Source organism: Rhinichthys klamathensis, unplaced genomic scaffold, assembly GCF_029890125.1.
Source record: "Rhinichthys klamathensis goyatoka isolate OS25496 unplaced genomic scaffold, OSU_Roscu_1.1 h1tg000076l_1, whole genome shotgun sequence".
In the NCBI taxonomy this organism is placed as follows: Eukaryota; Metazoa; Chordata; class Actinopteri; order Cypriniformes; family Leuciscidae; genus Rhinichthys; species Rhinichthys klamathensis.
In genome coordinates this window covers 1,253,241-1,279,061 of record NW_026606618.1, presented here as the reverse complement: position 1 = coordinate 1,279,061, position 25,821 = coordinate 1,253,241, and the positions used below count along the sequence as shown (strand labels likewise).

Below are 25,821 nucleotides of genomic sequence, written 5' to 3'. Positions count from 1 at the left end.
TATACTTACCTAAGAAAGGGTAATATAAGGTTACTACATGTTTATAGTTAATTCATAGTTAATATACTGTAGTCTCTACACTGTTAATATATATTAATAGGCCATATACAAATATTCAGTTATTCATTCATTGTCACTGTAATAAACACAATTATTATTGTTTAATTAGCTCATCTGTAAAGAGTTAGATAATGTTATGCTTTGTCAACTTATTAACTGTAAATAGTTCCCAGTTTAGGTCACTGAAAGAACGTGGGAATGTGCCAATAATTAAGTGCTTTAAACAAACCTTTATTAGATTAATTGCATTTAGTGTTAAGTGTATTACAGTAAGTGTTCCTTGAAATAATAATAATAATATCTAATGAAGCTTGGTTTAAAGCACTTAATGACATTTTCCGTGACCTAATCTAAAGTGAGAACTATTTAGTCCTAATAATCAATTAACAATTCCTTTATTACGAGCTAATTAAACAATGAAAACTGTGTTAATTTGAGTGACAATGAATAAAGAACTCACTATTTGTATATTGCCTTTTAATACATTAACAATGTAGAGAATATATTAACTATGAATTAACTATAAACTAATAGTTTGTTAATGATTTGTACTTTATTACTGTATTATCATAAGGTGTTACCGGAGTTTCTGTGGAACACCAGTTGTCTTATGAATTCTTAAAAGCATCATGTGGATCTCTTGGATGGATCTTCAGAAATGTCTTCTTTTAGTAAGAAAATGTGAATTATTGTTTTAGAAGAAAATCACACCTTTTTTTCTTATACTGTCAATACAAGAAAAGCTTCCTCTTTTCATGTCATTTCTTATTTCAGTTCTGTGAAGCAGTTCAACTGTTGCTTCTCTATTAGACTATGAAATGTCACTAAACAATAGTTTAGTGCTAACTGTGAGTTTAACAATAGTGGATTTAGCTTTAATCAAACACCTTCATTCAGATTCAGATTTGATCATACAATCTTTAATTTAGTAGCCTACATTTAATGCTGCACAAGGCCTGAAAAGAGGAAGTCGTGTGTTGCTTTCCTGAAACACGTTTTCAGTGAATCTGAAAGAAAAATACCTTCCAAATTCTTACATGAGCGACAAAGCAGAAAAAGGATGAAGGAAAGGAAGAACTAAAAACAACTCGCATCTGACAATATTGTTACTCAGAAATGGATTTACATGAATGTCTTTATGAAGAATTCCTCTCCTGCTATGTATATAAGAAGGAGCTCAGGTGTTATTCTGGACACATCTGCTCTGAGATCTTCCAGCTCTACAAGACTCTTTCTGTCGTTGTGAACAAACATCTTGAAGAATGAGAAGCCTGGTGTTTCTGCTGGTCCTGGTTCTCTTCTGCTCTGTGCCGATGACTTCAAGCGGTGAGGACTCTTTGAATGTCAATTAAGATCAAATTAATTGTTTTCAGATTATTTTTGTCTGGTTTAGTTTCATTCGTCGCATTAAAGGGATACTCCACTTTTTTTGGAAATAGGCTTATTTTACAACTCCCCCAGAGTTAAACTGTTGAGTTTTACCGTTTTTGAATCCATTCAGCCGATCTCCGGTTCTGGCGGTACCACTTTTAGCATAGCTTAGCATACGTCATTGAAGTGGACAAGACCATTAGCATTTCTCATTAAAAAATGACCAAAGTGTTTCGATATTTTTCCTATTTCAAACTTGACTCTTCTGTAGTTACATCGTGCACTAAGACCGACGGAAAATGTAAAGTTGCGATTTTCTAGGCTGATATGGCTAGGAACTATACTCTCATTCCTGCGTAATAATCAAGAAACTTCACTGCCGTACCATGAGAGCAGCAGGCGCAATGATATGACGCAGCGCCTGAAAATAGGCCACCTTCCGTCAACACAACGGAACTATTTTCAGGCGCTGCGTCATATCATTACGCCTGCTGCTCTCATGGTACGGCAGTGAAGTTTCTTGATTATTACGCAGGAATGAGAGTATAGTTCCTAGCCATATCAGCCTAGAAAATCGCAACTTTACATTTTCCGTCGGTCTTAGTGCACGATGTAACTACAGAAGAGTCAAGTTTGAAATAGGAAAAATATCGAAACACTTTGGTCATTTTTTAATGAGAAATGCTAATGGTCTTGTCCACTTCAATGATGTATGCTAAGCTATGCTAAAAGTGGTACCGTCAGAACCGGAGATCGGCTGAATGGATTCAAAAACGGTAAAACTCAACAGTTTAACTCTGGGGGAGTTGTAAATTGAGCCTATTTCCAAAAAAAGTGGAGTATCCCTTTAAGTGATTTAAAAATATCGATTTATCTAATTGAAACCCTTTGTCTTATTTTTTTGCATGGGAATGCATAGATTTGTGATAGCCCATTTGTTTCCATATTTCAGCTCCCCTCGCAGCTAATGTGGCAAAGTGCTGTATGGAGTTCAGTAATGTGAAGATTCCTGTGAGACTGGTGAAGTCTTACTACTGGACCAGCAGCTCCTGTGCCAGACCAGCCATTGTGTGAGTGTCATCTTAGACATTATTTCATTTTCAAACTGCAAAGTCAATCTGAATGACACACTCCATTAAAGAAATACTCTGATCTAAATCGTGTTTTGTCCTTTTCTCCCTCAGGTTTCAGACATTTAAAGGTAAAGAGATCTGTGTAGATCCAGAGACCACCTGGGTGAACGGCCATGTTGATAAAGTGGACAAGAGAACAACAGTCTAAAACAAGTTACACTGTTTCTGTGAACTGAGCATTTCATATTGTATTTTTGCTGATGTGTATATAAAACTATTTTATTTACAGAATAATTTATGTGATTGGATCATTGTTTTAATAAAATATAAATGATAATTTCTAGCGTCATGCAGTATTGTTTATCCATTATTGCACACATTTTTAAATTAAAGTTTTTATTTAAATTGTATATCTGGTGGATGATCTATATAGATGTCAAGAAACAAAGTATATGTATTAAGTTTCTTATTCAGGATAACATGAATTGTCAACTGACAATTGTTCACAAAAATTATTCACAAAAAACAAATGTTCAAACCACACATTTCCCTTGTAAGTACTAAAATACAATATACTTGATATTAACAGAATTAACTAAATGAAATATCTACATTAGATAGCCTATACTGTGTCCTTCCAGGTACTGTCCTGCAGTCTTTTACTTCCAATTTGTGGTGGAAGTTTTTAGTCTGATAGGCTTTCAGTGAGAACGATTTCTTAAAATATTATAAATAATAATAAAACCACATTAAAAACATTGTCAACTGTTGCTGAAACCAAAATCTGTATGTGTAAGATTACAATTTGTTATGAACTGTTTGCTATAATTGCATCCTAAAACAAAAATCAGGAAAGAAAGAAATTGTACAGGAATCTTCTAGCACACATTCTTCTGCAAGATGTCTGTTACAGAGCGCTTCATCTGGAAAACCTCTGCTGTGTACAAACATCTGAGAAACGTCTTTACGATGTCAGTTTTACATTCTAAATCATAAACATCTTAAAGACATTTTCTAAATGTCTATTTATCATCTGACAGGAATCATCCTTGAGATGTATATTCAGATAAGCAAATACGTCTTTCAGATGTAAACATGCACATCAAATAGACGTTTGATCCTGTAGATCTCTGGGTGGATCTTCAGACATTTCCAGAGACCCTCCTCCTTTCTTTTTTTAGTTGGAAAAGGATTAATGAATGTTTTAGTCTGAATAAAAATAACATTTTAAAGGGGTCATATAATGGTACATGCACTTTTACAAGTTGATTGTACTGAAATGTGTGTTGGCAGTGCCTGTACACAAACATCATATAATGATAAAAATCCATCCAGTGGTTTTGTTTTAATCTCCTTATATGTTTTCCCCTGCCTCAAATCGAGCCGTTCGTTTTTGTGACGTCAATAAAACGGACGCCCCTCCCACGATTGTTGATTGACGGGAGCGTTTCAACACAGACCCGCCCTCGCACATGAGGTAGCTGTCAATCAAGTCTGCGCGGCGCGGACCGGACCGGCGCGGTCATTGTTGATGTGCCGGAGCACTGTCTATGAGCAGAATGGCGTCTAAGCGATTGTGGTGTTCTGTTCTTGGGTGTAATAACGAACACAGTCATTTTAATGTTCCTGAATCCGAACCGCTGAAGAGCAGTGGCTGAGTTTTGTTTTCGAAGGGAATATTCCACACGAGCAACGTCAATGCTTCATATCATTTCACACACCAGACTGCTTTATAAACGAGGGTCAGTAAAGCTGGATTTGCTAAGAAGCTTTGCTAAAAAGGATCGGTCCCAGATATTCGTGTTCCTGCTGAACCTCCAGAAGAACGGAAGTGAGTGAAACGTTTTATTAAACTTTATATTAATATATTAATCTTTGCAAATCGCTAGCTGCACGCTTCACAATGAATGCGTCTAAGGTTTACACTCAGGACATTACGGCATGTTTTCTATGTATGACGTTCTCAATATAATTCATAATTCCACGTTTATACTGAACAACGCGCGTTATGGTTATTGTTTTACAAACGGTGTATGCACAGAACAGAGGGGCGGAGTGAGCGCAGCTCATGATCATTTAAAGTCATATGCACTGAAACGGCGTGCTGAAAACAGAGCTGTTTTTGACCAGGTAAAATAAGTGTTTTCTTACAATACTAATGAGAATTTTTAATTAAAGTATATTACAAACTTTTAATTTAGACCCTAAAGAATCATATTAGCTTGTACAAAAATGGCATTATATGACCCCTTTAAAGTGAATGTTTAACTCAGAGGTAAACTACACCTACTTTTCTAAATGTGAATAAAAGAAAAACTACCCTTTTCTTGTTATTACATTTGCATATTTCAGTTCTGTGAAGCAGTTTAACTGTTGCTTCTCTATTAGACTATGAAGTTTAACCATTTCGTAGCTTTAATCAAACACCTGATCCAGATATTCAGGGTATTTGGGGTTACTTTGTAAGTACGGTGGTCAAGGTTTAACATCTAATACTTGGTGATAGCAAAATTCAGATTTGATCATAAACTCTTCAGATTTAGTATGCGTAAAGGGGTAATGACATGGATTTTTTTATATATATATTACATTAGGTTCACTTATAATGTCAATAAAGTTTTTTGCACAAAACAAATATATGCAGAAAGACCGTCATTTACAAAGCATTGTAAAATAATTTGATGTAGTTGCTGTCAGATCCAGTACAGTTGCTGCTTCACATCTCAACAAAATGTTCTTGCGAACTTTCTGTGCCTCGTTTACAAAACAAAATGCTCCAAACAAACATATAATACTTCATCCAGAACCATCCACTTGTTTCCGACACTGGGATCCTTCTGAAGTCTGTACAGAGACGCTGTGTGATGTCACAGATCCCACATGGAGCTTGATTAAATAAAAGCTTTTTTTATACTGAGGAGGACGTTCTAAGCTCTGAAACTTGCAGGATTTTTTTGTATGGTACAAAGACCTCTTAAATGTGAAAAGATCAAGGCAAATTGAATTTCTCATGTCATGGCCCATTTAATGCTGATCACAGCAGAATTGAAAAGAGGAAGCCGTGTTGTTTTCCTGAAACATGTTTTCAGTGAATCTGAAAGAAAAGTACCTTCCAAATTCTTACATGAAAGACAAAGCAGAAAAAGGATGAAGGAAAGGAAGAGCTAAAATCAACTCGCATCTGACAATATTGTTACTCAGAAATGGATTTACATGAATGTCTTTATGAAGAATTCCTCTCCTGCCATGTATATAAGAAGGAGCTCAGGCGTTATTCTGGACACATCTGCTCTGAGATCTTCCAGCTCTACAAGACTCTTTCTGTCGTTGTGAACAAACATCTTGAAGAATGAGAAGCCTGGTGTTTCTGCTGGTCCTGGTTCTCTTCTGCTGTGTGCCGATGACTTCAAGCGGTGAGGACTCTTTGAATGTCAATTAAGATAAAATTAATTGTTTCAGATGATTTATGTCAGGTTAGTTTGATTTGTTGCATTAGGTGATTTAAAAATATAGCAACTTTGTAATAAGTCAGTAACAAGTGTAATTGAAAACTTTTTTTTTTTTTGTGCATATTTGTGATAGCCCTATTTGTCTTCATATTTCAGCTCCCCTAGCATTAAATGTGGCAAAGTGCTGTATGGAGTTCAGTAATGTGAAGATTCCTGTGAGACAGGTGAAGTCTTACTACTGGATCAGCAGCTCCTGTGCCAGACCAGCCATTGTGTGGGTGTCATCTTAGACATTATTTCATTTTCAAACTGCAAAGTCAATCTGAATGACACACTCCATTAAAAAACTTTGATCTAAATCTTGTTTTGTCCTTTTCTCCCTCAGGTTTCAGACATTTAAAGGTAAAGAGATCTGTGTAGATCCAGAGACCACCTGGGTGAACGGCCATGTTGATAAAGTACAACAACACCCAATAACAACACCAACAACACCAACAACTGCTGCTGCAAAAACATCTTCTCTAGCATCAACTGCTACTACAGCAAAGACTCAGAGCCCAACCGTCTAAAACAAGCTACACTGTTTCTACTTGAACTTTGCATTTTATATTGTATATCTGACTATTTTTGATGTGTATATGAAAATTATGTTTTAATAAAATATAAATTATTATGTGATGTTTTTAATGCAATCATTTCAACTTATTTAATTTTTATTTAAAGGTAAAAGTAAAAGTAAAAAGTAAAGGTCAAAAGTAAAAGTAGATGGGTAGTACAAAAAAAGTCTAGTGTAGTAATATAGGTTACATTATATATATATATATATATATATATATATATATATATATATATATATATATATATATATATATATATATATATTCAGTTGATAACATTTACAGCACAAATCATTCTTTTCATACACACAACATACTAAAAAAATAAATAAAAATAAAGATTGGATGTTAGAAGTCGATTAGTTGATCTCTTTAAGACGTGAGGGATCAGAAGAAGCACTACGGGCCAGTCTGATCATACTTGTGTTGATCTATCTGAAAAGACTCTTCCAGAGTTTAGCCAATGATCTTTGCACAAATGCAAATTTGGTTAAACTATTTAGATTTAGGTTTACAGACAAACTATAAAACTACTGTCTTTCTTTGAGTTGGTACACTGAAAGATACGTCTGTCTTCATCCACAGTCTACTGTCTGCACTAGTAGGTCTCAAGTAATTTAGACTGAAAAGATACCAGACGCTCTCTGTGAAACTTGGCCTCGTAAATATATAAAACTAACTGTATACTGCGCCTATACTGCATTCTTATCAGCAAGCTGCTTCTAGATAACAGTGACATAGCAATACCTCACAACATACAAATCATTTATCATCACGATACTGAAGATTTATCATTTACAGTAAATGTTTTTTAAAAAAAATCAGAAATTGAACGTGCATCTGTGTATACTGTATCCAGTGTTGAGAGCCTCAGTGATTATAATGGGTTCTATTTGCTTTTGCGCGATGCTCACATCCTTTTTATTATGCAACAATACAAAACAAGACAATACAGTAATGAACAATAATAGACAATAAAGAGGGTTACAAAAAAAATGAATATTAAACTAACTTAAATGTTTTACAATAACATAGTCTTACTGGATCCTGCACTACATTTCCAATCACTTTCCTCTGTTCCCACTTGCACGTCATTCCTGATCACACACACCTGCACCTCATCATCACAATCATCACTCCAACTACTTAAGGTCTCACTTTACCAATGTTCACTGTCTGGTCTCTGTCATTGGAAGAGGACCCTGATATTACTCACCTTGATTCTCCCAGTCTCATCTCTCACCACCATCCCTGTTAGAAGACTAGAGACTAAGACAATAAACGTCCTGTTTGCATTCAGTTCCATCTCTTGAGTCTGCTTTCGTAACACTTACATGCAGTTGAGTTTTTAAAGTAACTCAAGGAGTTTAGATGCATATTAAACCCTTTCGTAAAAATAAAAGAGAAGGATTTTTCTTTGAAAATGTACATTTGTGAATATAACATTTGACAAGAAAAAGTAGTAAATTAATTACAAATTTACAATGAGAAGGGTCTAATTTCAGAGTCACACAAAAAAACCTTTTAACAAAATTTGAAAAGTCAACCCAAAATACTTTGCAATACACACAGTCCCAAAACAAATGATGAATTGTCTCTTCAAAGTAATGACAAATGGAGAACATGAGGGAAATACTATTATTAAAGTTAGCACGTTTATATAACTTGGTAGCAATTTTGAACAATTTTAATAGAGACTTCAACATCTTCAAATATTATATCATTACATTTGTTACTCCAAAAGCTTACACAAGCAGGTAAAGAAGTCTGAGCTCTATTAAGAATTGAGCTAATTTTTTTGTTTGACAAGCTGCTAACAGGACATTGATTAACAAATAGATTAGTGCTGTCAAAAAAAGGAGAGCATAAAGGACCATACTGAGCACAGAAGACTTGAAAAGAGGAAGCCGTGTTGTTTTCCTGAAACACGTTTTCAGTGAATCTGAAAGAAAAGTACCTTTCACTTTCTTGCATGAGCGACAAAGCAGAAAAAGGATGAAGGAAAGGAAGAGCTAAAATCAACTCGCATCTGACAATATTGTTACTCAGAAATGGATTTACATGAATGTCTTTATGAAGAATTCCTCTCCTGCTATGTATATAAGAAGGAGCTCAGGTGTTATTCTGGACACATCTGCTCTGAGATCTTCCAGCTCTACAAGACTCTTTCTGTCGTTGTGAACAAACATCTTGAAGAATGAGAAGCCTGGTGTTTCTGCTGGTCCTGGTTCTCTTCTGCTCTGTGCCGATGACTTCAAGCGGTGAGGACTCTTTGAATGTCAATTAAGATCAAATTAATTGTTTTCAGATTATTTTTGTCAGGTGTATAGGTTGCATTTGGTGATTTGAAAATATCGATTTATCTAATTGAAAACTTTTGTCTTATTTTTTTGCATGGAAATGCATAGATTTGTGATAGCCCTATTTGTCTCCATATTTCAGCTCCCCTCGCAGCTAATGTGGCAAACTGCTGTATGGAGTTCAGTAATGTGAAGATTCCTGTGAGACTGGTGAAGTCTTACTACTGGACCAGCAGCTCCTGTGCCAGACCAGCCATTGTGTGAGTGTCATCTTAGACATTATTTCATTTTCAAACTGCAAAGTCAATCTGAATGAGACACTCCATTAAAGAAACACTCTGATCTAAACCTTGTTTTGTCCTTTCCCCCTCAGGTTTCAGACATTTGCAGGTAAAGAGTTCTGTATAGATCCAGAGACCACCTGGGTGAACGGCCATGCTGATAAAGTGGACAAGAGAACAACATCAGCTACTACAGCAAAGACTCAGAGCCCAACCGTCTGAAACAAGCTACACTGTTTCTACTTGAACTTTGCATTTTATATTGTATTTTTGACCGCTATTTCTGTTGGATATGAAAATATTTTTAAAATAATTGATTGGAGCTTTTTAATAAAATATAAATTATTATAAATATGACGTTGTGATTTTTTTAATACTGTCTTTTTATCTGAATGGTATTTAAACTTATTTTATTTTTATTTAAAAGTCAGTAGTAAAAGTAGATGGGTAATACAAAACAAATCTAGTAAAAAATATTTTAAAAATCTAGAAAATAATATAAATATTTCATTCAATGAATACAACTTTATTGTTAGTTTTCACGGAAATTAATTTTGCATCCACAATATACGTAAATATTCAGTATAAAACAATTACAACACAAGACATGCTGTGCATACACAACACACTCCAAAAAAATAACCTCACATTTATCACAGCTCTGTTCCTGGTTTAATAGACTGATGCAAAGAGTTTTTCAGTTTCAAAAAGCGCGATCTGCGTGGCGGACTTAAAGGGCATATTGCAGGTTAGAGGACCCAACGAGTAAATGTATAGGAAAACAATGTAGTAATTAGATTTTCTTTAAAATATACTTATAAATACGTTACATTGGCTTCTGGAGTCGTTTTTGTGAGAGAATTTTACTTCCGCATCTGAAAATGGGCGTGACGGGCGTGACGTAACGGGCGGGAGAGCGGTCGATTCAAACCATTCAAACAACAGGAAAATAATGGATCGCAATGACATTTCGGACTTACTCGTATGACAGACCACGGACGACAGCCTTACAATTATGAGCCTGCTATGCTGCTGAGAGAGCAGGGACAGGCCAGGATTAAATGTTAGACAGAACAACGGTCCGAGGAGACACACATGCAAAAGTATTATTATAAAAAAAACTTGTGTGGAGTGAGTGTGCGCAGCCGCAGTTTATTGCATCACTTAATCGCGCGTATTTTTGATTAGCCTAGCTGTCAGATACTGAGTAAACATTAAAAGAACAGGCCTATTCAATCTTCCCTGGATGTTTTTTTAAGAAGAAATTAAATAATAGCAATCAGGAGAATGGAAGCAGCAATAAAAAATGAGGACTGTAGTGCTGTCGGCAAAACATTATACCACTGCAATAAAAACTGCACTGCAACAAAAAGGTAAGGCATATGTGTTTTTATATTTAATGCTGTTCACTGTGAGTTTTAATTAATAGTGTAATATAGTTAACAGTGCATCGTTCATTCTGTTTGGTAAAATGTGAGGTGTATATCGATTATTACCATCGTATCAGTTAATAGCAAAGCTATTATTGGTCATCTAGGAGTATTGGATTTTACCAATAACAGAATAAACTATATAAGCTTTGATCAGGCGCGTATGTCATGCTCATTAATATATAAACTTTATTGCAGACACAAGTCCATATAACACAGCAAAGAAAAGAGATACAAAAATACATTAAAAATTCTATAGGAGATACAGGCTATTGCACCAATGTCGTCTTAACCTCGAAGTATGTCTATAACAGCTTTTAAGAGGATTGACTAGGGCCTCAATTATACTGTTTACTGAATTGTCCAGACGACCCAGAAAACCAAACATCAGTTGTCTCAAGAGCGCCTCCCAAGTCGGCACTCTATTAGACACGAACAAATGACTGGGACTACGCCACCTAGGGACACGAAGCAGCAATCTCATCCCATCATTGTATGCTACCTTGAGCCTCTGCATGCTCTTTTTCTTATAATTAGACCACAATTGAGCAGTATATAGCGGTGTGATGTAGGTTCTAAACAAAGAGCACTTCACATTATCAGAGCACATTGAAAACCTCCTTATAAGCATGTTAGCTTGACAATACATTTTACAGCGTTGACGGTATAGATCTTTGTCATCCGTCCAGTCATTGGATATAACATGACCTAAATATTTAGCTTCCTCACACACAGAAAGAGGGCTGTCTGACAGATAAAAAGTCGGAAAAGTTGATTTCTTGTCCTCATCACTTCTAACTACCATTATGTGGCTTTTTTAAGCGTTATACTTTATATCATAATCAAGGCCATACTGAGAGCACACCTTCAGCAACTGCTGCAGCCCAGCACTATATGGACAGAGCAGGACCAAGTCATCTGCATACATAAGATGATTAACCGTAGTATTGCCCACAAGCAGCCAGTTTTTAGCCTATTTAACTGGTTTGATAATTCATCCATATAGACATTGAATAAAATAGGAGACATAATACCACCATGTCTCACTCCATTGCTAACATGAAAAGGAGCAGATACAACATTGTCCCATTTAACCTGAAACATTTGATGGGCATACCAAAACACTAAAATTCTCACTAAAAATTTAGGGGCACCTCTATCTAACAGTTTTACAAACAATCGTTCATGATTGATTCTATCAAATGCCTTTGACGCATCAATAAAACATAAAAACATAGATGAATTCAGACTCGTGTACCTGGACACAATCTCTTTAAGAGCATAGATACACAAATCGGTTCCATGCCTTCTCTTAAACCCAAACTGATTGTCAGTAGTAAGGACATACATTTCTAGCTTTGTTAGCAGTATTCTCTCCAGTACTTTAGACAAGATATTGGCCAATGCAATTGGTCAATAGTTGTCAATACTGTTGAGCTTGCCAGCCTTATCTTTAAGCACAGGCAATAACATTACAGACATAAAAGTATTAGGCAGGACACCATGAACCAGACAACCATTAAAACACATAGACAACAATGGGCAGAGCCTATGGCTGGCATATTTTAGATGTTCTGCAGTAATGCAATCCATACCACAGGCTTTGTTGTTCTCCAACATATTGATGGCATCATAAATATCTACTGCCCTAATTATCATATCTGCCGAGAAATCAATATGTTCATGATTGAGTCCAACTGGGTTACTTTTAACACAATTAAACAATTCAAAGTAGTGATCTCGCCAAAGCTCAGCTATTTTTTCTGGGCTACTAATACCTTTAATATCAGCCGGTAAGGAAGTCTTATTGTTATTCATTACTTTGACCTCTTGCCAAAAGTCAGTGAGGCTGTTTTTCTGTAACTTTCTGGCCAGCGAGTCTGCTCTCATTGTATTTTCATTTTTCTTAATAAAAGGAAGTGCATACTTAACTCTAGCATTTGTCTGTTTTTTCATATCAAGCAGTACCCCATGTCTAGGCTTACCTGCTTCTGACCAGAGTCTAAAGGCCTCTCTTGCCTCATCATAATACCCAGCCACAAACTCATTCCACCCAGGTCTGATGTTAAGTACTTTACATTTCGTTTTACAAAAGGGTTCACTGGCAGCATTTAAACATTTCACAATACTATCATACATGGCACAGAGTTTTTCAACATGTTGCACATCCTTACAATTAACATCTGAGCACATTAGGGCCTCATGGGGCATAACAATATTATTTAAAAAACGTTCAGTTCGCAATGAGTATTCAGCCACCTCCTCTTTACTCAGCTTTGCCCAGCCAAGTTTACTTGAGGAAGCTACATTATTATTTCTGGACAACAGAGGAACATTCTCAACATCTAACAGAGCAGCAATTGGTGTGTGATCAGAGGTGGCAAGTTCATAGCAAATCTCCACATTTACCAGTGAAGCATGAGCATCAGCTGTGGTCACAACATGGTCTAACCACGATGTTGTGTTCCACGCTTCACTAACATAGGTAAAACTTGTAACAGGTAGCAGAGCTATACTTGATAGAATTAATTTAGACTCATTACAGAACTGCTGCAAGTGTTCTGCAAATAAAGATTTGCTATCTGACATGTCAGCATTAAAACCCTTGTGTTATGTTGCGGGTCAATTTGACCCGTTTCGATTTTCAAGTTGTTGGAAATACTGGTTAACCTTTGTTTTTTTTCTTGATATTTTGTGACTTTTTCTCATTTATCATGATGAACATGCATGCAAAGTTTCAACATGCTGATGTGTTTTGACATATACAAACAAAATTACTGTTACGTTCGTGATGTTCGCGGGTCAATTTGACCCTCATAGACAGCCATTCAAAAGCAACTGTACAGACACAAAATAAAAACATTTATTTTCTGTATGTCAGGGCACTTCAACTCCAGTTCTAACGTGCAATTGCATCTAAAAGTGCTCTAACCCTAACCAAACACACTTGAAAAAGCTAAAATTACAATGTTCAGAATTATTTGCAAATTACAGATGAAAATCTTTGTCAGACACAGATAGTAAAATAAGCTCTCATTTCAATATTCAAAATATCTATATACCTAGCTTTTAACCAAAACTTTTGTGTAGGATTTTCAAAGGCAGCTTCACAGAGCCAAAAAATAAATAAAAAACATTTATTTGATGTATGTTTTTTTTATGTTTGGTTTCTCACTTCCCAGTGAGTGAATAATGAAACTAGGAAAATAGGTCTTAGGAAACTAGGGAAAGTTAACTTAGGAAAATGAAAAATTTTCATTATACAGCAATTTTTTTTTGTTCAGTTATGATGTTCAAAGCATAAAATGTAAAAAAAATTAAAAAAATTAAAAAAAAATATATATGCAAAAAAAATCAGTATACTGTTTATTTTCCAATTTTGTCAAAACAAAACTGTTTTAAAAAATGTTTTAAAAACATTTTCATTAATCATATTTTCAGATATAATGTTTTTGTAATGTTTGACAAATGTTGATATTAAAAGTTTACAGTTTGTATCTAAATCTTTGTTGTTTTTCATAGTGTGATTTTTGAGGAATTGCATTGAATCCAATTAGGGTCAATTTGACCCGGTCCATAAGGGGTGTACACAGAAATCGAACAGAACACAAGGGTTAAAATCACCCATAACATAAACACAAGAGGAACTATTATCCTCAATAAATGTCTGAATAAAAGCTAACCTGTTCAAAAATTCATCCTCATGCTCATATGATTCATACGGTGTATAAACATTTAAGACAGTAAATTTCTTTTCATTAAAATTACACTCCAGCCCTATTGCCCAGTCAACATTTAAGCGCACCACATTCACCATTGAGTCATATTTGATGTTCCACAGTACTGCTACACCACCAGCTATCCTACCTCGAACCATCTTTGTACTAAGGTCAGTAGTGGACTCTCCAGCCCCATGAAAGTTCACATGTATAGTGTTCAGCTTATCCAAATCTTGTTTTGCCAGCCAGGTTTCTTGCAGGCACAAAATGTCACACTCATCCAGCATTGTGTCCACAACTAGACGTTTTGATCTATCAGTAGCAGTATGTCCTACTCGCAACCCACGGCAGTTGTATGAGACAACACGCATTTTAAGAAGTTTTATGATTCCCACCGGAGCAGTTGGCCTTCACCCCGTTCTCGCCCACAACTACAGCAGGCACCCTAGCAACATTAACATGCAACAGCCCCTCATCTTGAGAGCGGGGGGCATCCTCTAGACCAGACAGAGCTCCGTCTGCTCCTCTAGGGCGACGAGGCTCATAGTAGCGTCGGACAAAAGTCCCAGCGGGCCAAAGCTCCGGATCGTATAGCTCAGCCACGTCATTACATTCAGCAGAAATACAGAAGGAACTAAATCTACTCTGTGGCGCCTCTATTTTTCTGCATGTCACTTGCCGATCCAGCTTCATTTTTAAGTATTCACTGAGAGTAAATGCATCTACACTGAGATCAAACTTTGTAGCAAATACCTTAACCATCTTTGTTTTGACAGCCAGTATATTACTAACTACACCAGTCCCAATTATGCCAGTTTTCTTTCTCACATACCTCGCTGATGTTTTTACAGTGCAAGGTGTGGGGCTTCTATGGGCAGGATTCTCGAGTACTTGTTTTAGCCGAACCTGCTTCAGTCGGCGCCCATCCTTTACCACCATGCTCCACGGATTAACCCTTTACCTGTCACCCCCCCTTTTGATAATTTACATTAAAATGCACTATACAAACATAAATGGTTGTAATTCAAGAACGCTATGGAATATAGACCTAAGTTTGGTCTTGTTTTAAAGAAAACAATCAGCAGATTATTACTAAAGTGAAAGCACTTCAAAAAATTTAATTATGAAAAAGTTATGGAAGTTATAATTTACAGTAAATCAAAAATACTTTATTAATATATATTTTTTAATATAAAATAAATATTTTACAAAATATTTTTTACTATAAAATTACTATAAAATGAAAGCTATATATCTAACCAAGTTGTGTTCCAAATTTAAAGTTGATATCACAAAAATTGAAGTTCCCATGAGATTTTGTTTAGGCGTTATACCAAAAATAGCCACCGGGTGCCATTGAATTCCATTGAATTTAATTGTATGCATTCTGCCATAACAAATTAATAAATTTCTATCCAAATATCACTTCTGTCACTAAATATGGAACCTTGAGACTCAGACCTTTCTGACAATATGTGTTATGTCAAGATTAGAAAAGGTTTTGATAATGCCAAAAAGAAAGATGATGCCCAAAAGGGGAGGGGCCTAATAAAAAATACCGTTTCTATGGTAACGCAACGTCCAATTTCAAAACGGTTTTCACAGGATGAATTCTGAGTTCGTAAGCTTTCAAATGATACCTAATTTATGATAACTACTAAAATATGTGATATAATAATAATAAAAAAATTATATATATATGTAATATATATTATACTTTTTAGAGGACTTCTTACTTTACTTTTTAAAATATAATTTGATATTTTTTTATTGACAAATACTAGATTATGTTTTATTATGAACTTTTAGCACAAAAAACCAAAGTTCCAATTATTAAAAGTGTGTGCGTCGACTTTTTGTGACAAAGGTCAGAAACTCCTGTAATGACATAGATTTTTTGAGGCGCACTCTTGTCATAAATTCATATATTACTGTTCATTCATAATTTGTAAGAAAAAACATTCCTAAAATATCTATTTAGGAGTCTTAGACCTTTCCAACGATATATAGTTTGTCATGACTAGATTAGGATTTAATAGTAATATAGTGAAGTAAATTTAGTTTGCCCGTATACGGGCAGGTGACAGTTAAGGGGTTTTAATATCCGTCCAGACTAACGTTACGTAATATAACTTAGCTCATCGAGAGACAGATAGATATTTTTATTCCTGATATACACGTTTTTGTTCCTCAGATCTGGTGTACGCTACACACGATCGCGTTTTTGGAAGCCGATGCGGAAGAGAAATCCTGTCTCTACAGCTGCACAAACCGCACACAGGCACGATAGACAGCACCTTCCCTTTTCTTGTTAGGAAACCTGACTCGATGTCCTGACAGGCCGGAGTTTTTGCAACCTCCACAAACACAATAATTTACAATGATGACGATGATAAATTAAAATATAAAAACTACCGAAAACACTGATTCACGACCGCTCTTACTGACTTTTTTTTTAAATTCGATGCCACAAGAACAAGAGGTTTTACATATTCACAATATCACATTAACATTAGCTGCCAGGAAATAAAAAATACAAAAAAAAGTTTTACATAAAATCCTGTGCTTTCAAAGCATTACATGTTTTCATTGCTTTTTTGTTTTTAGTTTGTTTGTTCCAAAAGATGTACATATAATGTGAAGTCATTTATAAAACGTGAAAAAAGCCCAATTCTTTTTATGTACATGGTATTTTCCTAATAAAACAAATAACTGTATAATATGTTGTTCTTTACATTCCAAATTGTCATTCTGAGTATAAAAAAAGCAAATTTACCCACTCTACTGAATACAAACCTATCTGCGCTACTGAGGCTTCCTCCCTCTGGTGACGTAAAATGACGCGATGCTGAAAAAAACCCGTTTTTTACGAGCAGTCAAAGAAACGCTCACTTTATCTACTAAATGTGTGCCCTTATGTCGTTTTAAAACATTTTAAATCCTGCATTACCTTTTCATATGGTATTTTCATACAAGGTTAGATATTAATTTAGATTTTTTTTTAACCTGAAATATGCTCTTTAAGAAGCGCTGCAGACCTCGCTTTACGCCAGGGGTGCCCAACCCTGCTCCTGCCGATCGACTGTCCTGCACAGTTTATCTCCAACCCTAATTAAACACACCTGCCTTTAATTTTCAAGTGAGCCTGAAGACCTTAATTGGTTGCTTCAGCTGTGTTTGATTAGGGTTGGAGATGAACTGTGCAGGACAGTCGATCGGCAGGAGCAGGGTTGGGCACACCTGCTCTACGCGCTGCAAAGGCCGCCGCACAGGCCGTGGGGCGGAACATGGCCTCTCTCACCGTGGCTGAGAGACATTTGTGGCTGACGCTGTCCGAGATGACGGAAGCTGAGCGCTCCGTGTTCCTCGACGCACCCATTTCGCCAACGGGCCTTTTCGGATCTGCCATCAAAGATTTCACGGACAGATTCGTCGAGGTGCAGAAAACATCGCAGGCCATGAAATATTTTCTGCCGAAGCGCTCGAGCTCCGCTACAGGCCGCCCGAAACAGCCACCTGCCGGAAGCTCTCAGCCGCAGCCTGCACCACCCGCCGCCGCCTCCCTCAGCGCGGGCCCCGGCCGAGGATTGAGATCAAGCCCGAGGTCTCAAAGCCTTCCTAGCCTCTCTAGGAAAGCGACGGTGTTCAAATCCCGCTGCGGCCGGATTTCCACCCAAACTTCTCGCTCGTTCAGTTCCAAGCAATGCGACTGTCCCAGTGTATTTTGCAGTGAGCAAGCCAGCTCCAGGGCCCGCTTGCCTGCACACAAATGCCGTTTTTACGGCTACCCAGATAAATCCAATAAAGAGTGCATTTTCTGGTGTTCCGGCCATGGCCGATGGTGTTATAAGTGTTGTAAGAATGCCCACGTCCCAGTGCCCATTCCCACACCCAGACACAGCCCGCCACGGTGCAGGGCTAGCACAAATAAAATCGACTCATGTCGATTGTGCAAACAATGTAGTAAACGCGCCCACATCACAGTGCCCGCTTACACTACACGATGCGTGTCCCTTGGTTTCTGTAAAAACTAAACTAACACACATTCAGGTGGTGCGAGACGACAGTGTTTTCAGTGCAGTAAATGTGCCCGCCATCCCGCGCCCACATTCTCTCACAGACACGCCGAACCCCATGGGTTTCGCCCTGCTCGCCTTCTCTGCACTACCAGTCATAGAAAAGCTGAGCGCGGCCAGGCTGCCCGCTGTGATCAGCGCGCCCCCCGCCTCGCACGCTGTAAACACGGCGTTGAGTTCTCAGCACACCAAGGCTCTCGAGCCGCCGTCAGGCCGCGGCCAGAGCCCGGCTTTCATTCTACCTCTAGCTATTCACGCAGATGCGTGGTCAAAGCTCCCCGGGGTATCAGAATGGGTGCTGAACACTATAAAGAGAGGCTATTCGCTACAGTTCGCTCGACGTCCCCGCCGATATGCGGCGCGTGTCGAGACGACGGTGAAAAACGAAGTATCTCATCTATTTCGAGCCGAGATAGCGAAACTACTGACCAAAGGTGCTATAGAACCCTTATCTCAGGCTCAGAGCGAAGGGGGCCTATACAGCAGATATTTTCTGGTGCCGAAAAAAGATGGGGGTCTCAGACCCATTTTGGATCTGCGACAGCTGAACAGAGCGTTTGTGAGGCGACAGTTCAGAATGCTTACAACCAGGAAAATCCTCGCGCAAGTTTGCCAAGAGGACTGGTTTACGTCAATAGATCTGAAAGACGCCTATTTCCAGATACAAATAGCGTCCCATCACAGGCGATTCTTGAGATTCGCCTTCGAGGGCCAGGCATATCAATACACAGTCCTGCCGTTCGGCCTGTCCCTAGCACCCCGTACATTCACGAAGTGCATGGACGCAGCTCTTGCACCCCTGAGACTCCGGGGCATGCGAGTTTTGAACTACTTGGACGATTGGCTGATTCTAGCTCGATCTCAATCAGAGCTCATAGAACACAGGGCCACATTACTTGAGCACCTCGAGAGTCTGGGCCTTACAGTCAATTGGGCGAAAAGCTCGCTGTCTCCCAGTCAGAAAATTTCTTTCCTGGGAACAGTGCTGGACTCGCTATCATGACAGCACGCCTGTTGCCGGAGCGCGGACTAGACATTCAGCGCGTCGCAAAATCCTTCCGCCACAGCTCTATAGTCCCGCTCAAAAGGTTTCAGAAAACGCTGGGCTTGATGGCCTCAGCAGCCTCTGTACTCCAGCTGGGCCTGCTTCGCATGCGCCCACTGCAGATGTGGCTAAAAGCGCGAGTTCTGCCCCGGGCATGGGCCGCTGGTCTGTTTCGCCTCAGGGTCGATCTAGAGTGCGTCTCAGCCCTGAAACCTTGGAAGGTAACCGACTGGTATCAGTCAGGTGTGAGTCTGGGGACCGCCTCAAATGTGCAGGTGGTGTCTACGGACGCCTCCACCTCGGGATGGGGAGCGCTGCTCAAGGGCAGACCGTTCGCTGGCCTGTGGTCAGAACGGGAAAAGCTCCTTCACATAAACTGCTTGGAGATGATAGCAGTCGACAAAGCGCTACGGTGCTTCTGTCCCCAGATAAAACGTCACCACGTCCTGGTCCGGTCGGACAACATGTCAGTGGTGGCACACATAAATCGCCAGGGCGGCGTCAGGTCCTGAAACCTTTACAGGTTGACGGAACGCCTTCTGGTCTGGGCTCAGCACAACCTTACATGTGCCCCGCCTTACATGTGCCTGGTCACCTGAATGTGGGACCAGACAGGCTGTCCAGAAACAATGTCCCAGCAGGGGAATGGTCACTGCACCCGCAGACGATCCAACTGCTGTGGGAAACATTCGGCAGAGCGCAGGTGGACCTGTTCGCGTCCCACGAAAACGCTCAGTGTCCGAACTTCTTCTCGAAGAGCAGGCCCATGTCTGGCCCCGCGTTCCCCTATATGCTTTTCCCCCTGTCTCGCTCCTGCCTCAAGTGTTGGAACGAATCAGGGAAAACGGATGCCCAGTGCTGCTCGTGGCCCCGCTCTAGACAAACCAGACCTGGTTCCCAGTCCTGATGCAGCTGGCCAGCACTGCCACGTGGCCTGTACCACTGAGGAGAGACCTCCTCTCTCAGGCAGGGGGCTCGATTTGGCATCCTCGCCCGGATCTGTGGTCCCTGCACGCATGGGCCATCAACGGGTACCCGCTAACCTCCCGGAGGGAGTGTTAAACACGATCACGCAGGCTAGAGCTCCGTCTACTCGACGGCTCTATTCCTTGAAATGGTCTGTGTTCTCTGCTTGGTGTCAAGCTCAGGGCTTTTCACCCGTAGACTGCGGGGTTACGGAAGTGCTTTCCTTCCTTCAAGAGCTGCTGGATAAGGGCAGAACCCCATCCACGCTCAAAGTATACGTGGCGGCCATAGCAACGTTTGCAAAACCGGCGTCTAGCCAGCCACTGGGGAAGAACGACCTAGTCGTGCGTTTCCTCAGGGGAGCTCGGAGATTGAACCCTCCCAGGCCCCCTTCAGTCCCGATGTGGGACCTTTCCACGGTGTTGGAAGCCATGAAAGGTGCCCCATTCGAGCCAATCCATTTGTCAGACATGAAACATCTGTCTTTCAAAACGGTGTTTTTCATGGCTCTCGCTTCAGTGAAGCGCGTAGGGGACTTACAAGTAGGGATGTGCACGAATATTCGAATTTTCGAATATTCGATCTGTAATTATTATTCGAAAAATAAAATACTATTCGAATTTTATCGAATTTATGAAGCCGTAGCCTAAATGCTTTGCTGGCCGTAAATGCAGTGAATCCCTGATAAATCCCAAGCACTAACTCGCAGTTATAACTAAATCCCCTGGGTGGCGCTGTGGTGCGTGTTTAACAAGTTGTTTGTATTTGATCACATAATGTCGTCGTCTGCCTCGCGAAGTTTGGAATTAGACTACTAGTTGAAAATTATGTTACTAAATGATCTTACAGAAGGGAATTACTTTTGATCAAATGAATTAATTAATCTGAGTTATAATATCATCAACACAATGAGAAATCACATGAAATCCAAACAGCAGGCGACTGAGGAAAGACAGCTGTCCATCACTACGACTGCAGGTAAGCGCAGCTGTAGCGCGCGTGATCCGAGAGATGATAACTTATCTAATAGCAAAATTATTTTTTTTTACCTTAAGTTTCATTGAGAGAGACACGTTTAAGAACAGAAAACGCAAAGTGCTGTTAGAAACTTATAACACCGTGACCGTTTGTGTCTCTGAATCGTCTGTCAGTGCAGCGCGTTTTCTCACTCGAGCATAAATTGCTGGCGCCCTGCATGTGGACATTATTGTTTTTCTCAACATAAACGTGAAACAATATACACGATAATCATGCTTACTCGAGTGTGTGTGTACGTTCTGTTCGATATCTGGCGCAGTCTGCTACTCTGCTTTATTAGGCGTTTTTTTCCGCTCGCGCTGCTTGAGCTTAAATCCTTTTGTTATTTATATTTTGTTTACACATAGGCCAACTGTTTAATGTTTTCAACTAAAAGAAAACTTTAACATATATTGTAAGCTTGTTGTGTATTGCCTAATCGTAAGCTTGTTAAGAAATGGTGACAAACACGTTTTGAAAAATGTACTTAAAATAACGTCTTTTTCGTTAAATGTCATTTAAATAGGCTAAACGAATATTCGAATATTCGATTTCTATGAGCCCGAATATTCAAATGCATTATTTTTGAAAAATGCCCATCCCTACTTACAAGCGCTTTCGCTAAGCGCGTCATGTATGGAGATTGAGCCTAATGACTCAAAGGTCATACTCAAACCTAGGCACGGGTACGTGCCGAAATCCCTCAACACACTGTTCAGGGCCCAGGTGATTTCCCTGTCCGCCCTTCCGGTTCTCAATGAGGAGAAGGACGCAAGTCTTCTTTGCCCCGTCAGGGCACTAAGAGCTTATGTGTCCCGCTCGTCTGGTTTTAGACAGACTGAGCAGCTTTTCGTTTTGTTTGGCGGACGTTCTAAGGGACTTGCCGCATCAAAACAGAGCCTATCCAGATGGATAGTTGATACCATAGCGCTGGCTTACACCTCTAAGGGCCTGCAGTGTCCCTTGGGTGTCAGAGCGCACTCCACGAGAGGCGTGGCCTCTTCGTGGGCATGGTCTAGCGGGATTACCCTCCAAGATATTTGTCCGGCTGCGGGCTGGGCCTCGCCGTCTACATTTATAAAATCCTATAACCTGGAGGTCCCCGCCTTACAAGCTAAGCTTTTGGCGGTCTAGAATTCAGTGTGATCTGCCCCGCTGTGTCGGCCCAGATGCTGAGTTTGGCCTGCGTATCGCTCACTGACTGATACAGCAGCTCCATGAGTGTCAACACATGTATGGCCACCCAGTTTAGGCTGAAAGTGTTTCACCCTGACTACGTGGTATAATATCTATATGATTAGCTCCTCTGGATGCTATTTTATAAGGAATGATGCTTCTAGCCCCTCTTCCTTCACTCTTTTACCCCTTTTCCACCAAGGAAGAGCTGGTGCTGGTTCGGAGCCAGAGCCTAGTTTCAATTCGGTTCTTTGTTTTTCCACACGCAAAGCACCAGCTCCGAACCAGGAAAAGTGGTTCTTAAGTAGCCCCAAATCATTGCTGGTCTAGAACAGAGCCAAGTAAGAACCGCTTGCGTCAGCGGCTGGGGGCGGGGTTACCGTGAGCAACAAGACGAATATAAACTTGTGACCGCCATTTTTAAATAGCAGCTAGTCGAGCTAATAGCAGCTTGATTATAATATCCGTCTATGTAAGTTACGGCGAGCTGCACAAACGCGTTGGATTCCGATGTATTTTTGCAAACCCATGAGCATCCATAGTAACGCAACGTCCGTTATTGTTGATGGCTTGTTCGAGATGCATCGGAGCGGCGCGGACCGATCGGAGCTGCGGGAGTGTTTGGAGATCATACGACTCCTTGTGCTTTTGGATCGCTTTCGCAGTGCTTTGATTTCATGCGGCGATCAATCTGCGAGAAGCCGATGCATCTCGAACAAGCCTGGCGTGTTTGTGTTTGGCGCTACCGCACTAGCGTTGCTGGGCAACATGAGACGTATGCAGTGACGTAAGATCTGGCTCTGTTGTGGCTCTCTAGCCGGTGGCAAGGCAAACCGGTTCTTAGTAAGCTTGTCAGTCGAACCAACTCCGAACCAGCTCTGGCTCTGGCTCTGAACCAGCACCCGGTTCTTGTTGATGGAAAAGGGGTATCTGTGAGTCTATGGTGATTATGCACTACATGCGCCCCGGACCTCTGCCCTTGGGACTTTTGTGTTGGATCCCTGTATGCACGACGTGTTACACTGTGTTCCCCATAGCGTAAGATATTGCGCAGTACGGGAGATACTCTTGTAAGAGAACGTACTCGGTTACTAACGTAACCTCTGTTCTCTCTAGAGAGGGAACGAGTACTGCGTATCTTGCCGTGCTTACAATACGCTCTGGTTCGCTTCGCCGATGAAAACCAGTGTACCACCCTTATTGAGCTATATTTATAGGGCGATACCACGCCCTTTCTGGCGGGACGTGACGAAATGGGCGCGAAGTGCCCCCATTGGTCAAGACGTCACGCAGAGCCGCTCTCGATAGGCTGCTGCTTTTGCCACAGAGCAGCCAATAGGCGCGCAAGCCGCCTCGCCTATGTCTGCTTGCTGCCGCAAAGCGTTTTGCATTGATTAAAAATTAAGGATAATTTTTGGCTTCAATATCTCGAGGAAAAGAGGTTTTCCCCATAGCGTAAGATATTACGCAGTACTCGTTCCCTCTCTAGAGAGAACAGAGGTTACGTTAGTAACCGAGTACGTTTTCAAAACTTACACTTTGAAACCCATTTTCAAAAGTTTGCATTTTCAGGCCCCCAAAACACCGTTGTTGTGAATATAATCGACCAAAACACAAAGTTTTCAGTTTTTAGTTGAAAATAGTGTCGTGTAAAGTAGCCCCAGAGGGCACATCATGCAATTGATGTTTAATGCTCAGTGCTTAAAATTCACCCTTAATTTGAGAGGCAGATCATGAGCAAAATATTCAGTCTGTTGCAGTCTAAGACATTACAGCGCAATATAATACAGAGCTGCAATTGTGACAAAATGAAGCAGAGAAATACATGAATGAAAGTAAATGCTGAGGAGGTAATTTTAAAACCATACACACATGATGCAACACCATGTGTTCCATTCACAAGAAAGCGACTTTTTTCTTTCTTCTCATTACTGGAACATGTAAAAACTGTCTGTCTGGGTCAAATTGATGTTTTGTTTTTCCATATAATTTTCACAGTTATGAAGAGAAGTGGTCTAGTTAGTAAATCAATTCAGGGTTGACAATTCAGCGTGACTCACGCAATTGAGCCAATTCTCACGCTCTCACGCCACACCCCCGATTTCTCACGCTGAAGTGTCAACGGTTGGTCAAATTTCTGAAAGATAAGTTTATCTATAGATCTACCAGTTGAGCCATTCGTGATCGACTAGTTTAACCGCAAATTAGTTAAAATATCCTGTAATCTATAGCGAGCGAGCGTGCATGCGAGGCAGATGTGTTCGGCGCGCTCCTAACCGCGCACACGCACGATGGCAGAGAGGTAAGTTGGCAGCTCTGCCTAAAAGGGACATGGTGATGGAAAAAAATATGAGATGGGAGGAAAAACTATTTTAATGCTTTTGCATTCGCTCACAAAGGTTTTGCTTTCCCCCGAGAAACTTTACGTTTGCTCGCAAAACTGTAGAGAAGAGAAAGTAAGAGAAAGTCAAGTTTAAAACATAGCCTAACTGATGAAAAAAAAACACACACAATTTTGAATACACTTGAACCTCTGGTGGACATCCTGTGCATCTCTCTTTCTCAGAATATTTGCCCCTGTGAAATATTCAGACAATGCTGAGTAAGCCAACTTGAAGAAAGCATTTCTTATAACACTGAGGAGAAATAAAACAGAAGTAGAAAGAGGATGAGGAACGGAAACAGCTCATTGATGATACTCAGAAGAGCATTTACTTGAATATCGGTTACAGGATTCTCTCTCATACTCAGTACAATACAAAAAGTTTTTCTCTAAACTTTTGCCTCTGTGAAATATTCACATGGCCCTTTAAAATGAAAGTTCCACTAAAAAACAAAAACCTGTGATTATTTGCTCACTGACATCTCATTTCTTTCTAGTGGGGAACACTAAAATTAAAATTATTATTAATAATAATAATAATAATAAGATTTCTAATGAAAAATGAGTTTCATTCTGTTTCTCACAAAGCTACCATATTTTTTAAATATGCACACAGGTTGTATGATCTATTTTTAGGATGATTTATGCTCCTCTTACTGTTTTTTCTTAGTGTGAAGAACATTTGAATAAAGAACATTTTCCACTATAAAGAACCTTTTGTGCAATAGAAAGATTCCGTTCTTCATGGAACCACAAATGCCAATAAGAGTGCAGTTTGTCCAACTGTTACCCAAGTCTTCAGTAATCAGTCTTAGTTTTTCGACCTTATTATATATCACTGTCATTTTATGGAAATGA

At 39.5% G+C, this 25,821-nt stretch overlaps 2 protein-coding genes across 2 annotated transcripts; both read left to right on the top strand.

Moving 5' to 3' along the window:
• The first annotated feature begins 1,219 nt into the window (after window positions 1-1,219).
• On the top strand, window positions 1,220-6,522 carry LOC130085394 (uncharacterized). Its single transcript, XM_056251142.1, has 7 exons — window positions 1,220-1,386; window positions 2,384-2,501; window positions 2,616-2,709; window positions 4,893-4,966; window positions 5,853-5,917; window positions 6,110-6,227; window positions 6,339-6,522. The coding sequence occupies exons 1-7, from the start codon at window positions 1,323-1,325 to the stop codon at window positions 6,520-6,522; spliced, it is 717 nt and encodes a 238-aa protein (XP_056107117.1). The 5' UTR covers window positions 1,220-1,322.
• Window positions 6,523-8,676: 2,154 nt separating this feature from the next.
• Window positions 8,677-9,430, top strand: LOC130085160 (C-C motif chemokine 22-like). Its single transcript, XM_056250760.1, has 3 exons — window positions 8,677-8,831; window positions 9,013-9,130; window positions 9,244-9,430. Exons 1-3 carry the CDS (start codon window positions 8,768-8,770, stop codon window positions 9,371-9,373), a joined length of 312 nt encoding a protein of 103 aa, XP_056106735.1. The 5' UTR covers window positions 8,677-8,767; the 3' UTR covers window positions 9,374-9,430.
• The last annotated feature ends 16,391 nt before the right edge of the window (window positions 9,431-25,821 follow it).

Coding starts and splice junctions, on each gene's coding strand:
- LOC130085394 (XM_056251142.1), top strand. CDS start 1,323: ATGAGAAGCCTGGTGTTTCTGCTGGTCCTGGTTCTCTTCTGCTCTGTG. Junction 2,502..2,615: donor TGTGCCAGACCAGCCATTGT/GTGAGTGTCATC, acceptor TTTCTCCCTCAG/GTTTCAGACATTTAAAGGTA. Junction 5,918..6,109: donor TGTGCCGATGACTTCAAGCG/GTGAGGACTCTT, acceptor TTCATATTTCAG/CTCCCCTAGCATTAAATGTG.
- LOC130085160 (XM_056250760.1), top strand. CDS start 8,768: ATGAGAAGCCTGGTGTTTCTGCTGGTCCTGGTTCTCTTCTGCTCTGTG. Junction 8,832..9,012: donor TGTGCCGATGACTTCAAGCG/GTGAGGACTCTT, acceptor TCCATATTTCAG/CTCCCCTCGCAGCTAATGTG. Junction 9,131..9,243: donor TGTGCCAGACCAGCCATTGT/GTGAGTGTCATC, acceptor TTTCCCCCTCAG/GTTTCAGACATTTGCAGGTA.